The sequence below is a fragment of the Acanthochromis polyacanthus genome, chromosome 12 (genome assembly GCF_021347895.1).
Source record: "Acanthochromis polyacanthus isolate Apoly-LR-REF ecotype Palm Island chromosome 12, KAUST_Apoly_ChrSc, whole genome shotgun sequence".
Lineage (NCBI taxonomy): Eukaryota > Metazoa > Chordata > Actinopteri > Pomacentridae > Acanthochromis > Acanthochromis polyacanthus.
Genome location: NC_067124.1, coordinates 31,324,686 through 31,337,893, shown reverse-complemented (window position 1 = coordinate 31,337,893; position 13,208 = coordinate 31,324,686). Strand labels below are relative to the sequence as shown.

Below are 13,208 nucleotides of genomic sequence, written 5' to 3'. Positions count from 1 at the left end.
GCAATAATACCAGACATCACTTCAATGTTTTTAATTTTTCAGTTCTTGCCTCACAACACTGATAATTCCAACTGCTTAAAGACGATCATGATAGTCTCAAGTTTCTAATGACTCCTGTAGCTCTTAATTCTCTATGATGGAATGATTCAAATTCGTGCATCTGTGTCACAAAAAAGCAACCATGCATTTTGGTTCTTTCATGCATTCATTAAAGGTTTTTGGAATTTTGACTAAATCTACTGGGTCAAAACTATACATACAGCAATTGTAGCATTTGGTTTGATGTCCTTTGGCCATATTCACCTCAATTAGACGCTTTTGGGAGCCATCCACAAGTTTCTGGTTGTATCTTTGGCCTCAGAATTGGTGCAGTTCAGCTACATTTTTTTGATTTCTGACACAGACTTGTTTCTTCATCAGTCAATAGATTTTTGATTACATGACTGGAAAATCTAAACCTTGTTGAGACTGATGTAGTCTTTGCTTTACAGCTCTTGATGTGTGTTTGGGGTCAATGTCTTGTTGGAACACCCAACTGGATCCAAGACCCAAGTTTCTGGCTGATGGTTTCAGGTTTTGCTGAAGATGAGGTAAAGTAATACATCCATATCTTAGAAATAGTATAAAATAATAGCATAATACTGCCACCACCATGCTCTATGGTAGGTTTGGTGTTCTTGGGACCTCATCTTCTCTCCTCGAAATATGTTTATGGTCATTGTGGCCAAGTTACGCAAACTTTGTTACATCTGACCACAGAAATTTCCTCCAGAAGTCCTTTTCTTTGTCCATGTGATCAGCAGCAAACATCAGTTGAGCTTTAAAGTTCTGCTTCTAGTTTTAGGACTTCCTTCTTACTCGACAATGTAAAACACATTTGACTCTGAACACTGACAGCTGTGTTCCAGCAGCTTCTAATTATTTGCAGACCTGCCTTTAGGTGATTTTTGGTTGACTCCTGACCATCCTGACCCGCTGTGTCTCATCAGCATGTGATCGCTTGTTTCCTTCCTAATTGTGGCAGTGACACAATCGTGCCATGCACTTTATACTTACAATGACTTGCAAAGACGATTTTGAGATCTGTAGCTGCTTTCAAATGGCTCCAAGTGACTTTCTGACTGTTTAAGTCAATTATTTGCTTTTCCAGATCTATACTCAAGTCACTAGACTTTCCCACTGCAGTCTTTATGACTTAGACCGATGAATCATACTGACTCTAATTAAATTGGCTCAGTGAAGTCAGAATCAGCAGTAACTGCTCACAAGGAGTTAAGAGATAAGCCTCTGATTACCACAACTTTCTACATCACCAAAACTGATATTTCAAGTTACTGTTTGTATATTTTTGACCCAGCGGATTTAGATGTATACTAAATCCATGAAAGAACAAAAATGCAGAATTGTTTTCCTGTGACAAAGATGCGTTCTTCAATGATATCATCAAGTAAAATTAAGAGTTATAGAAGTCACTGGAAACTCAAGACTGGTGAGAAAACATTATCTTTACAGGTGCATGTGTATGATATGCACTTGTCACAAATATGCCAGCAAGTGGTGTATGTTGATTACCACACGCCTGGATTTACTCTAACACCAAAATGATCATGATGCATTTTTTTTAAAAGGCTAAATGGAGCAGAGGTGGTGATTTTCAATCTACTCTTTGCTTTCGGTACATCAGCAGAATGGATCCTACCAATGACACAAGGAGGATTCGAAGAGCATCCATATCAAGGCTTCTTTTCAGACTTCACATATTGAAAGTTTAATTTATCACTATTAGAAGATCTAACTGACCTATATGAGCTTTTTTTTATAAGCATATATCATCAGTACACTTTATTAGTTTGCTTGTTAGTCTGCTGGATAATTACCGTCAATATATTTTGGCTTCTATCATTGTTTATTGCAGCATATCTAATAAATATATGTAAATGCATAGTGAAAATTGCGTACTTGGACATACACTTGATTTTAATTTTCTTCAGTGGTCTAAAAATGACATGGTATTCTTAATGTTAGAGTTTGTCATTTTCTTGAAAAAGATTACAGATAAAATGGTGATAGTTGTCCCTGCACATTGAAGTGTAAATTTTGCATCATATGACACGCTTTCTTGATTTTTTATGTACCTCCTACATGGCTATAAACTCAGTCAGTTGCAAACCAGCACTCAGGACCAATGAGCTTTAACCAGCACTTACTGCTGCTCCTCTAAAAGTGTTCATTTGGACTTTTTATAGACTTTTTACATGAGGTACATTGCAGTCAGTGTATTACCATCTAAGCAGTAAACTGATGTGGACAGAGTTGAAGTTGAGTTGACCAAGCTGCTATGATGTATTTGTACTGTATGATCTTTTCCCATGTAAGTTACTGTATAACAATTTGGTCTTTGACAGGAGCAACAATTTTAGAACCAATTAAAAGGCTTTATAAAAAGCATTAAAAATCTTAGATAAAAAACCTTTCACTTACCATTACTGTAACATTCTCCCAAAATATAATTTGTTAACCTTTGAAAACTTTATAAAATTCAAAAATCTCTGTTTTATTTATAAAACCTTACACGGGCTGACTCCACCTCCCCTCAAAAGTTATATAAAATATAGAAATTCCTCAATTACCACTCGAGCCGTAAGCAGAGGTGACTGTGAGGCTCCACAGAGAAAAACTGTCATTGGTCAAAATGTTCTGTCTTATAAAGGCAGCGTACAGTGGAACAGTCTGCCAATGGCAGTGAGGGAGATCCCCACCTTTACAGCTTTAAAAATTAAACTAAAAGATTGGCTTAGGTTAACCCAAACCTGTGAGCATAATTAATGTAAAATAATAAATGCACCTTAGAGTGATGTGCAATGCTCTATCGCACTTTAGGGCAATGTGCAATGCACTATGGCACCTTAGAGCGATGTGCAATGCACTATAGCACTTCATGGGAAGTATTTTTAGAAATTATACTGTATATTTTTATTAACTAATTTAAATAATTTATATTTATTAGTATGTACACCACTAAATGCACCTTAGGGCAAGTGTGCAATGCACCAAAACACTTAAAAAAAGTCCATTTACTGTGATATTTTGCTTTGTTTGGGTGACTTTGCGGGGATCCTTTGTTTGATTTTCTATGGAGTCTTGTGGATGTAAATTGTCCTTGTGTCTTGTCCTCACTGTGTCTGTCCTACATATTGTCTCTCTTTATTGTTATTGTGATTTGTGATTCCTCTGTCCTCCTTTGTCCTTTTGTATTTGTGAACTTTTTATTTCATGTTTTATGTGACACATTACATCAACCTGGCAGGGACAATAGTTGGAAATTAGCCTTTGGCTATAATCTGGCATATTTACACTTGTGTTCATTAATATGTACTGTCCCTATGAAATAAATAAATAAATAAATAAATGAAGGCAAAACACGAGTAAGCCATGTTAGAAAAAAAGGACAATCAATTTAAACTAATGCCATATTCTGAATATTTTCACATCAATGGTGCAGCCATTGCACAAAAAGCACTTTCTCCAGCATAAAACAAACCTATGACACTTATAAAACAGGGATGCTTTGTACTCTTTCTGAGTCTAGAGAAATGGAGTTTTATTTGTGTTACATCATCCCAATGTAAAGTCTGTTTATGGGCAGATGCAATATGCAGTGAGAGAAAAAGCAAACCCAGAAACACAGAATAATTAACTATTAACTGAAGTTAATCTATTTCTAGTCTGAAAGTTGGGAAACTAATGACCTCATTATTTATACAATCCTGCTAGAGATGTTTACAGCTGCTGGTGAAGTCATGTTATTTGATTTTGTCAACATTAAAGCCAAACAATTATTGTGAAAAATGTTACACAATTTCCACCAAATCAGACTTTCAAAAAAACCCCTTCTATTCTAGGATTAGATGTATTGATTTAAATACAACTACATGAGGACTTAACTTCTAGGTCAATGCCCTTCGTTTTGCGCTGGCCTCTTTCCATCTCGACAGGTGTGAGCTGGCAGAGTGCAGGGCCACAGTGGGGCTGATTACCTCTGCAGTCCTTGGTAGCCTGGTACTGCCTGGGTTAACGACACCGGCTACGAGATAAGGCCCAACCCTCCTGATACCCAGGCGTTACTCCAGCAGCTCATTTTCATTGAGAAAAGCTTATCGGATTCCCAGGGTTGTTCCATCAGTCACCTGGCAGAGCACACGGTTGTTTTTCACAGGGAGCGTATTGACAAGTCAAGGTCCACTGAGCTGTGTGGGTTGGCCTTATAAATACAGGGACGCTGAAGGTAACCTCACTAGTGCTCACAAGCTCATAAAGAGTCCATCCTGTGAGAAGACACATAGACTGAGTGTGTAACTACAAATCAAATAAAAATGGATAACGGATGTCGTTGTTCAAGCAGCAGCGATAGGCTTTCCAACCCTATCCTCTACAACATCCTCAGCCGAATGGATAGCAGCAAACCCAGCCAAGACTACATCTCAGTGCCTCACAGATGCAACTGCGAGGTTCCCCGGACTGTATGCTTGAAAAGTCCTTCTGAGATTTGCAAAGAAGCCTCGGCGGTTCTGGTTAAAACCCTCCACTTCATGAAGAACTTGCCTGCTTTTAATCAGCTGCCACCCAACGACCAGTTCACGCTTCTCAGGAGCTGCTGGGCGCCGCTCTTCATCCTGGGCCTGGCTCAGGAGCATGTGGACTTTGAGGTGATGGACGTCCCCACTGACAGCATGCTGAAGAAGATTCTCCTGAACCGACAGGAGAGCCCAGACATGGAGCGGGAGCAGCCCAGCATGGCTGGCGTCAGCAAACTCAAGGGCTGTCTCAAAAAGTTTTGGAGTTTGGATTTGAGCCCAAAGGAGTATGCATACCTCAAAGGGACCACGATATTCAACCCAGGTGTGTACTAATCAGACTTCACTCCACAGTAAAAGAAATAATCCCAATTTCACATGTGTATAACCCTACTTCTACTTTTTGGCATTAACAGATGTTCCAGATTTAAAAGCAGCTCTGTTTGTCGAAGGCCTGCAGCAGGAGGCTCAGCACGCCCTGAGCGAGGTGGTCCAGCCTCTTCACCCGGGTGACCACGATCGCTTTGCTCGAATCCTCCTCACGGCCTCCATGCTGCAGAGCATCACGCCCAGCCTCATCACCGAACTCTTCTTCAGGCCCGTTATAGGACAAGCAGACCTGCTGGAGCTGCTGGTCGACATGCTCTTCTGCAGATAGAAGGGGTTGGATTGTCTGAACTTTTTCTAACACCAGGCTGCCCTAAAAGACACTTAGAGATGCCAGTATAAACTGTGGAGTGGTGAACATGGGATTATGAAAATTGCTTGCATTTCCGCTGAAGCTGAGGTCACTTTAACCCAGTCTGAAAATCCACAGAAGTGGAAAGATTTGACTGTTAAAATACTTGATCCTTTCTGTTTCTGTCTTTGTCATAACTAAGCACTGTCTGCATTTACACAAGATTTCTAATAAATATATTTTTGTACGTGAACATAACAATGAAGTTTTGTCTCAGTTTTTCACTCACAGCAAGTTAAATCTGGCTCACTGTTTTATGAACAAGCTCTGATCTGAACATCTTCAAGCTCTACTTCATCTGGCAGATCCATCATGAGTGACATGTCACGCAGTCAAGTATTGCTTAAGTGCACTTATCTTTGAATTCTTGCAGATGCTGGAGTTTCCAAGCCCTTGGAAATGTGTCTAAAAATCTTTTATATCTCTTCTAGACATATTTTGTGTGATACAGCCCTAAATATATCCTGGTTTATGTTTGTCAATGTAGTTTTCTAGTAAATTTGAAACAGTTTGAAGCAGAAAACAGATTCTGACAGCATGCCAGTATATCTTCTCTAACTTTGAGGCGACTTACTATTCAAAATGAACCAGTAAGCAGCCAGTCTGTCATATTGGATAGTACATTTAGTCAAATATTGCACTTGAGTACAATATTTAGCTACTTTGCTTGAATAATTCCAAGTTTATGCTACTCTATCTTTCCACTCCATCACATTTCTGAGAGAAATAATGTCCTTTTAACTTCTTTAGCGTACTACTTAGTAAGTTAGTTAAAATAACATGTTGTTGATATGACAAGATTTTAAAAAATAACACATTTTTGAAGGTTAAAGCATCGATTTCAAACCTTGTTGCCTTCCAGGTTTTTTCTTGGCTCAGAATGGACTTTTTAAGGTGTAACTATATATGACAGGAAGCATGATCTGTCCGTGTAGAGTGAAGACAATGCGTCTGTGTTCCCTTATTAGACAGAAATCTATATATTTTCCTTTCATTTCTGACCATCCCATTAACACAAATGGCTATTATGCTTGGATAAGTGGCACCTCAATTAACCAAACTGGTTAATTCTCAGTTCTTATCATTTTAGCGCTGGTGATTTTCCTCTGCCCGTGGCTAAGATCTGTTTGAAGGGTGCCAAAATTCCTCAATTTGGGAAAAACCCTGGCTTCTGATGCCTTACAAAAAGCAGTGTGTAGTCCGGGTCACGTTTCAGAAATCTATGAGTCGTTAGCAACCTCCACCAAACAGTGATTTCTCCCTCTGAAGTTCTCACGTGGTTACATTTCAGCGAATTTTCCAATGGTCCAATATCTCAGCAAAAATCAAGATCAGATTAGAGAAATATTCTGAAATCTAAGAACAGATGTGTGTATCAGAGCTTCATTTTTTTTGTTCTCCCAATGATCATGTTTGGAGCCCTAAGTTTAATTTGCACCAGCTGCAACAGTAATATTAAGCTTATGCATCGATGCATCTCTATTATTAATCCAACCGTGTCATATAAAATATCAGTCAGAGGGACCAAACCAGCAGTTTAACACTTTAATTATGGCTTGCTGCTAATACCAATGTACTTTTACTTGGGCAGGATTTCTCATGGAGGACCTTTCTTACATAGGATTGCTTTTACTTAAATAAAGGATTGGAATACTTTTTCCAACCATATTTAAAATTGTATTATATTTATATATTTATCATATTAAATGGTTATGGTTCAGTGTTACTGATCCGAAGATTGGAAGTTCAACTCTCAGCACTACCAAACTACTTCTGTTTGGCCCCTAACCCATAATGCTGCAGGTATCATGGCTGATCCTGTGCTCTGATCTCAGAAAAAGCAGCATTATGCTGAAATTTAAGCATTCTGCTGTCAAATACAAGTGACAAATAAAGGATTTTTAATGTAATACTGACATGATAAAATGCTACATACAGTGCTACAAAACTCACTAAACTGTCAAATAAAAGTTGCATCAAGACAGTTAAATACAGTTAGAAAACTAACCCCGCTCTATTGTGACCACAAATGTTGAAGAATTAGTCTGCAGTGTTGCTTTTAATAGAACTTTGTCTCCCTCTCATGGAAATCTGTGGAAGTCACATATTTACTCAGACAAACACAACACAAATGTATTAAAATTAGATTTAAACTGCCATTTTTGCAAACACCTAACCATATAAAAGCCCACAGAAGGCAGCTATCACATTTTAATACACAATGTAAGCATTAAAAAATGTGTGGATTCCTAATCAAGTGTGCTGTCAAAATCTGAGCTTCATCTCAACAATCTGCAGGGTGCATTTAATACAGAGCAGGTCCTTTTGATTCGTCCTACGCTGTGGTATGTTCGTTGTGAAACAGTGAGCATTTACATGACACCTCATACAGGTAAAACAGGAATGTGCTGGTGGGGGCAGAGAGCCGGAGGAAACGGGGTTACACATGGCAACTGCAACATACCACAAAGAGAAAAGGCAAGTCGAAAAAGGCAGAAGAGTACGGGCAAATGTGCAATATGCTGGAGTTTCGTCTTTGCTGAGTGGGTATTATTTTTTGTGCATAACCGTACCAAGCAGTGAGATCTTTTCATTTGTTTTTAATAGAAATCAAATCATTTGGGGTGTTTTCTTGATACAAGTGATGCTATTTGTGTGGATTTGAAACATTTCAAGCCAAGTTAAACACAAAACTCACATTTTTAGTCATGGAAGATATAAGTATGTCAGTAGGCCAACTGGTTAGAATAATCCAAAACATATTTGTAACTTGTCTTTAGTGCACATTGGTCTATAATTACTGTCGCTGGCAGCTGCAGCCACAGACCTGCAAACTAAAGGCACAACACTCCTAAAATATACATAAAAGCATCTCGGTTTGTTTGACCCGAAGCTGGACTTCGCAACTGGTTTCTGAAATCGGCCTGATTTTCTGCACTGCTTCTCCCCTTTCCAATAAATGACAAAGACAACTCTCGGGATTTTATTTCCTTTTTGTCAGAACCAGCCAAACGGGTTCCTTCTTTTGCTGAGGGCGGAAAAAGCCTGCCTGCCACATCGCAGTGACCTCAGGGAGATGAGCTTGACAACAATAATCCTGAGAGATAAAGAGGAAAAGTAAGCTAAACAGACAGCGCCAGAAACCCTTGTGGAGGAAAGAACCTGTTGATATACGAGGACGAATAATTTGCTGAAATTCAGGCTAAATGAATAGAGAGGATAAAGGCTGACAGAAAAGCCGTTTAAGCACGAGATGAGACTTAAATGTTACATTTACTTGTTGAAGGCACATTAAAAAAAAGGCATAAACACGCATGAAGGCTTTTATTTTTTTTAAAAATAAGACCGGCTAATACAAAAAATGGCCACAAATGGTTCATAAAACCACAAAGTAACATTGACTGGATATTATTTACATCAACATATGGCTTAACAAATACAGTTTTCAGGTCAAAACATGCATCACAGAAGTGTGAAGAAATGGCAGGAGTCAGTAAGCTCAAACACACACACGCACGCACGCACGCACGCACGCACGCACACACAATGACTTGCATAAACAAGAACAAGGACAAGAATGAGGACGGTTGCGTTTCTACCATCAGTCTCTATAATGTGGCCACCTGGCTGCTGCTGCATACTGTATCGAGTTTTCCATTTTCTGAAAACAACTTTAAAACACTGCGCACAAATTCCAATACAATGTTAAACCCTGTGAGAAAAAAGAATCTTCTCAGTGGGCGATTTCCAGGAAAGATTTGGAAAAAAAGGGTGCTTGCAGTAAAATGACGCTCTTAAAGAACAACCGCCCCACGCAGGAAAAAAAAAAGGTGCTTCGCTCAGTAACAGAAGGAAGGATGAAGGCCTCCATGTATTGGGCGACATCCTTTGTAAATAGTTTGTGTTTTGCCCTTTAGAGAGAGAGCAGAGGAGCACCGGAAGAGTCTGTTCCAGTGTCGTGGTGGTAGGCCGAGTAGGCAGTGGCGGTGCTGGAGGAGTACGCTGCAAGAGGAAACAAAAAAAAGTACATTATTACAGTAGAAAAGCTGGTACATTTCAGCCTCAGAATTTAACACATTCCCAGGCTGCCATGATGTGAAAGTTGTCCAAACACAAAGACATGTAACAGGACACCTGCTGCTTTTTAAAACAGCCTCTTTGCAGAACAACACAAGAAAAAAAAATCCTCCTGCTGCTGCACTGTAATCCACCTGTAACCCAAGTTGTGCACTAAAATGACATAATAAATCAGGCGCAGATTTAATGCAACTTGATCTGCAGCTCTGGCAAGTGGTGTTGCATGACCGCTGAGCACAGGGAGGGCGTCTGAAGGTGTTAGGTAGCCCTGTAATGAGCGAGGGATTGTAATATGTGGAGAAAAGGGCAAGAATGTGGGGCTTTCACCTGTTTTAAAGAGTGGTATGCCGGTGAAAAGTGGAGGAGGAAGTGAGAAAATGCCTACAGCTGCAGCGGGCACAAAGACTGGGCCGCTGATTCACACAGCAGGGCGGTAATTAAACCTAACATCATGATATCTAATGCATTTTAATGCCTCCATCCACACAGAAAAGGGGTCTGCACTCACTTCTCCCGCTGTGGAGTCTCATTTTCCGAGCCAGCTCGTCTGATGGCGTCTGCTCCGACACTTTCACTTCTGGAACTGCAGCAGGAGACAACAAAGCAAAACAAAAAAAAATACATCAACACAGGCTCCTCAGATGAGCATTTTACAATCAATCTGGTCACCAGACGCCATGCACATGTATGAACCTGCCCCAGATTAACCAATTGTTATTAGGCCACTGCCTGCAGAATGCCTGGCGCACAAACAAAAGAGCTCCAGCAGCGTTCCAACAGCCACTATGAGTCACTCAAGGAACACAGATGATTGGTGTATTTGGTATGCTGCAGCCAGGTGGAATTGACAGCAGCAGAGATAAATAATAGACATCTTACAGTCGCTGCTCATGAAGGTCATGGTCTCGTTGCCGCTGTCCGGCAGCGTCCCGTCGCTCCTGCCGTTGGGCCGCTGCCCCGTCGACTGGTGGTTCTTGTTCCTCTTGCCCTTGCGGGTGCTGATGCGGATGACGCCGTGCACCAGCTTGCACTCGGCCTCCTGCTCCTCCAGGTTGTAGTCCTGGGCGATGTTGTAGATGAGCTCGCTGATCTCGTTGGTCTTGCGGGAGAACGACGAGTCCGAGGTGCACTTGGCCAGCTGGTCGATCTGGTGCAGCGCGTACAGCTCCAGCAGCTTCTTGGTGATGAGCGAGTCAATGTCCGTGCCCGTGTCGCTCAGGTCGTCCAGGTCGTAGTCCTCGCGGGACAGCAGGCTGGTGTTGCTCACCGGCCGCTGGCTTTCACCTTTGCCGGGAGTGCGGGTGCGCTTGGAAGCGGGCAACGGGTACCTGACTGTCTGACCTCCGATGCGCACGTCCTGGTAGCGGAAGCTGTCGCTGGCAGGCAGCTTGGAGGCCTTGGGGGGCTTGTTGGACTCCAGGGGGATGCCGCAGGTGGGGTTGAGCACAGCCATGCCATTGGGAGGGTGAGGCTCGGCGGCTGCTTTAGGGGGATGGTCTGTGGAGCTTTCATTCACATGCAGGCAGGGCTCTCGGCTGCCGTAAAACCCGCAGGAGAGAATGCAGCAGATGAGGGCCTTGCAGCCGCCCCAGCCCATGGAGGCACAGGAGCCGCAGGCATGTCTGCTGGGGGGCGCGTTGTCTGCAGACCCGGGGATAAAGCCTATAGTCTCTGAGCCCCTTCCGTTCCTTGGGTGGGCTCTGCTGCGACTGTATTTGCTGTCTGAGTAGCGGGAGTGGTCGTTGTGGTCTCGGAGATGCTCCCCATGAGGGTCCTTGAAGGAGTCCTGACTGGCTGTGCTGTCCCTGGATATTGTCCGGGTTTGTCGGTACTTTTCCGCTTTGGAGCTGGAGCCAGAGCCGTGGTATTTGTGGTGGCGGGACGTCTGGGGAGCCCCTGTGCTGTGGCCAGGCATGGCTCAGAACGCCTGGGACCTGTTTTAGGGGAGGGGAGAGGCATGTTTAGTAAAAAAAAAAAAACAAACTGCTGTACATGTGTTCCCACACGGGCTTGCAGCAGTAAACGCACCATTTCACAAAACCTGGATTCACGCCGACAGTAAAATAAGGTGCCAGGAAATTCTGAGAATGTAAATAAAAGTGAGTGCATTGATTCCTGCCTTGATAATAACTTATTCCACTCGTCGCACCCTGAGTTTGGCCCACGGCGCGCAGGAGAGCAGCAACCACCAAACTTCATTCAACTTTTCACCGTTTTCATGGTAACGTGCAAAAGGAGCCACTCACCGCATAAGAAGAAACAGCTGTGGTCGAGTTTTATCCCGGATAACTTGTTCGGCGAGCAAACCGCGGAAGTCTCGGGGAGAAAACTTCGAGCCGAGCGCTTCAAAGCCGAGGAGGAAAGGCGGATTTCGAGCGTTCAGGTGATTTCCACCTCCACTCAGAGACCAACTTTTGCAAACCTGCTAAGTTCTGGTTCCTGCGCTTCGACCAGACGAACCCACTCGGCCCATTCGTGTCGTCTTTGTTTCGGTAAAGTTGACAGTGTTGTGCTGCCGAGTCTCCCACTGTTTGGCTATTACCTGTGGCTACAGCTAATCCCAGATCTGCTCCCACCCACAGGTGAGCCGTGACGTCACACGAGGCGGACAGAAACCGGGAGGGGGGAGGAGGGGGAGTAAAAACAGAAACACACGTGAAACCTTTAAAAAGTGAAACAATGAACCCCCAAGTTAGAAACTGGGGTGTGCAGTGGTAGAAACTACTCAGGTATTCTGTACTTTCATTTAGTGAAGTCATTTCTGTGGCACATTTAAAACACAGCATGTTGACTCAGAGAGCTTCACAATAAAGAAATATTATCAGTGTTACTAATTTGCCTAACAGGTTTAAATAATAAGACAAAGACATTAGTATTATTTTTGTGTATTTTTTACATTAACCCCTTAGAAATTAAAAAAATAAATACACTAATTTACTCAATTTAATTAGTTTAATTTCCCAAATATTACCGTTTACACTCTACAAAACTTAATAAAATACAAATTTACTCAACTAATTTAAATGTTAAAGTTAAGACTGCACACCAAATGATTGATTTAAATATTATTGGTAAGACTTTTTTTTTTTACCGTCATCTATTAGGCTTTGAAGAATCTAAAAGTGATTTAAATGTGACAGTTAAACCCTACAGCACTGTGCAAAATACCATTTTAATTGATGAAATTAAATGTTACAGTTGAGTCTACAGTTTCTTATATAATAAAAATTAAGCCAACTAACTGAAATACTAAGGTTATGAACCTACAATTACATATATTATGCAAATTGATCTCACCAATTTAAATATTGTTAAGATCCTGCAAAAAGAACAATTCTGCAAAGTACCAGATTGATTTAAATATAATGGTTAAATTCCAAAATATATATATATATATTATATAAATTGATCATACTAAATTAAATATTGAGGTTAAGACCGCACAATAATATAAAATATGTAAATTAGCAGACTCATGAAAATATTATGATTAAAGAACCTACAATATGATATATTATACAAATTGATCCTACTAATTAAATATTATGGTTAAAGACTCTACAATATTATAAAATTAATTCTGCAGATTTACCTGACTTACTTGAATACAAAGGTTAAGACCCTGTTGTATTGTAGATAATACAAATTAACACAACTACCTTAGATATTAAGGTTAAAGATCCAACAAAGTTATGCATGGAAAACACAACAAATTCACATATTTCCTATGTGCAGTATATTGATGACAGTGAAGAGGAATGACTCCCTTTTAAACAGGAGGAAACCTCCAGCAGAACCAGGCTCAGACAGGGAAGTCA

The 13,208-nt window shown here is 41.1% G+C and overlaps 2 protein-coding genes across 3 annotated transcripts; one reads left to right on the top strand and one right to left on the bottom strand.

The window, feature by feature from the left end:
* Nucleotides 1–4,288: 4,288 nt before the first annotated feature.
* Nucleotides 4,289–5,511, top strand: nr0b2a (nuclear receptor subfamily 0, group B, member 2a). Its single transcript, XM_022193402.2, has 2 exons — nt 4,289–4,899; nt 4,991–5,511. Exons 1-2 carry the CDS (start codon nt 4,374–4,376, stop codon nt 5,230–5,232), a joined length of 768 nt encoding a protein of 255 aa, XP_022049094.1. The 5' UTR covers nt 4,289–4,373; the 3' UTR covers nt 5,233–5,511.
* Nucleotides 5,512–8,622: 3,111 nt separating this feature from the next.
* On the bottom strand, nt 8,623–12,560 carry kdf1a (keratinocyte differentiation factor 1a). 2 transcript variants are annotated; one of them, XM_051956284.1, is made up of 4 exons: nt 11,637–12,560; nt 10,270–11,324; nt 9,899–9,973; nt 8,623–9,315 (listed from the first exon to the last, which is right to left on the bottom strand). In XM_051956284.1, exons 2-4 carry the CDS (start codon nt 11,303–11,305, stop codon nt 9,227–9,229), a joined length of 1,200 nt encoding a protein of 399 aa, XP_051812244.1. In that variant the 5' UTR covers nt 11,306–11,324; nt 11,637–12,560; the 3' UTR covers nt 8,623–9,226. The 2 variants fall into 2 exon arrangements, with proteins under 2 accessions (XP_051812244.1, XP_022049093.2); XM_022193401.2 differs by having other exon boundaries at nt 10,270–12,559.
* Nucleotides 12,561–13,208: the final 648 nt, after the last annotated feature.

Bases quoted from the DNA above. Each gene is read 5' to 3' on its own strand.
- nr0b2a (XM_022193402.2), top strand. From the start codon at position 4,374: ATGGATAACGGATGTCGTTGTTCAAGCAGCAGCGATAGGCTTTCCAAC. The intron at 4,900-4,990 runs GTGTGTACTAAT...TGGCATTAACAG, and splicing joins GACCACGATATTCAACCCAG to ATGTTCCAGATTTAAAAGCA.
- kdf1a (XM_051956284.1), bottom strand. From the start codon at position 11,305: ATGCCTGGCCACAGCACAGGGGCTCCCCAGACGTCCCGCCACCACAAA. The intron at 9,974-10,269 runs GTAAGATGTCTA...CTCCTGCTGCAG, and splicing joins GACCTTCATGAGCAGCGACT to TTCCAGAAGTGAAAGTGTCG. The intron at 9,316-9,898 runs GTGAGTGCAGAC...TTCCTCTTGCAG, and splicing joins GAGACTCCACAGCGGGAGAA to CGTACTCCTCCAGCACCGCC.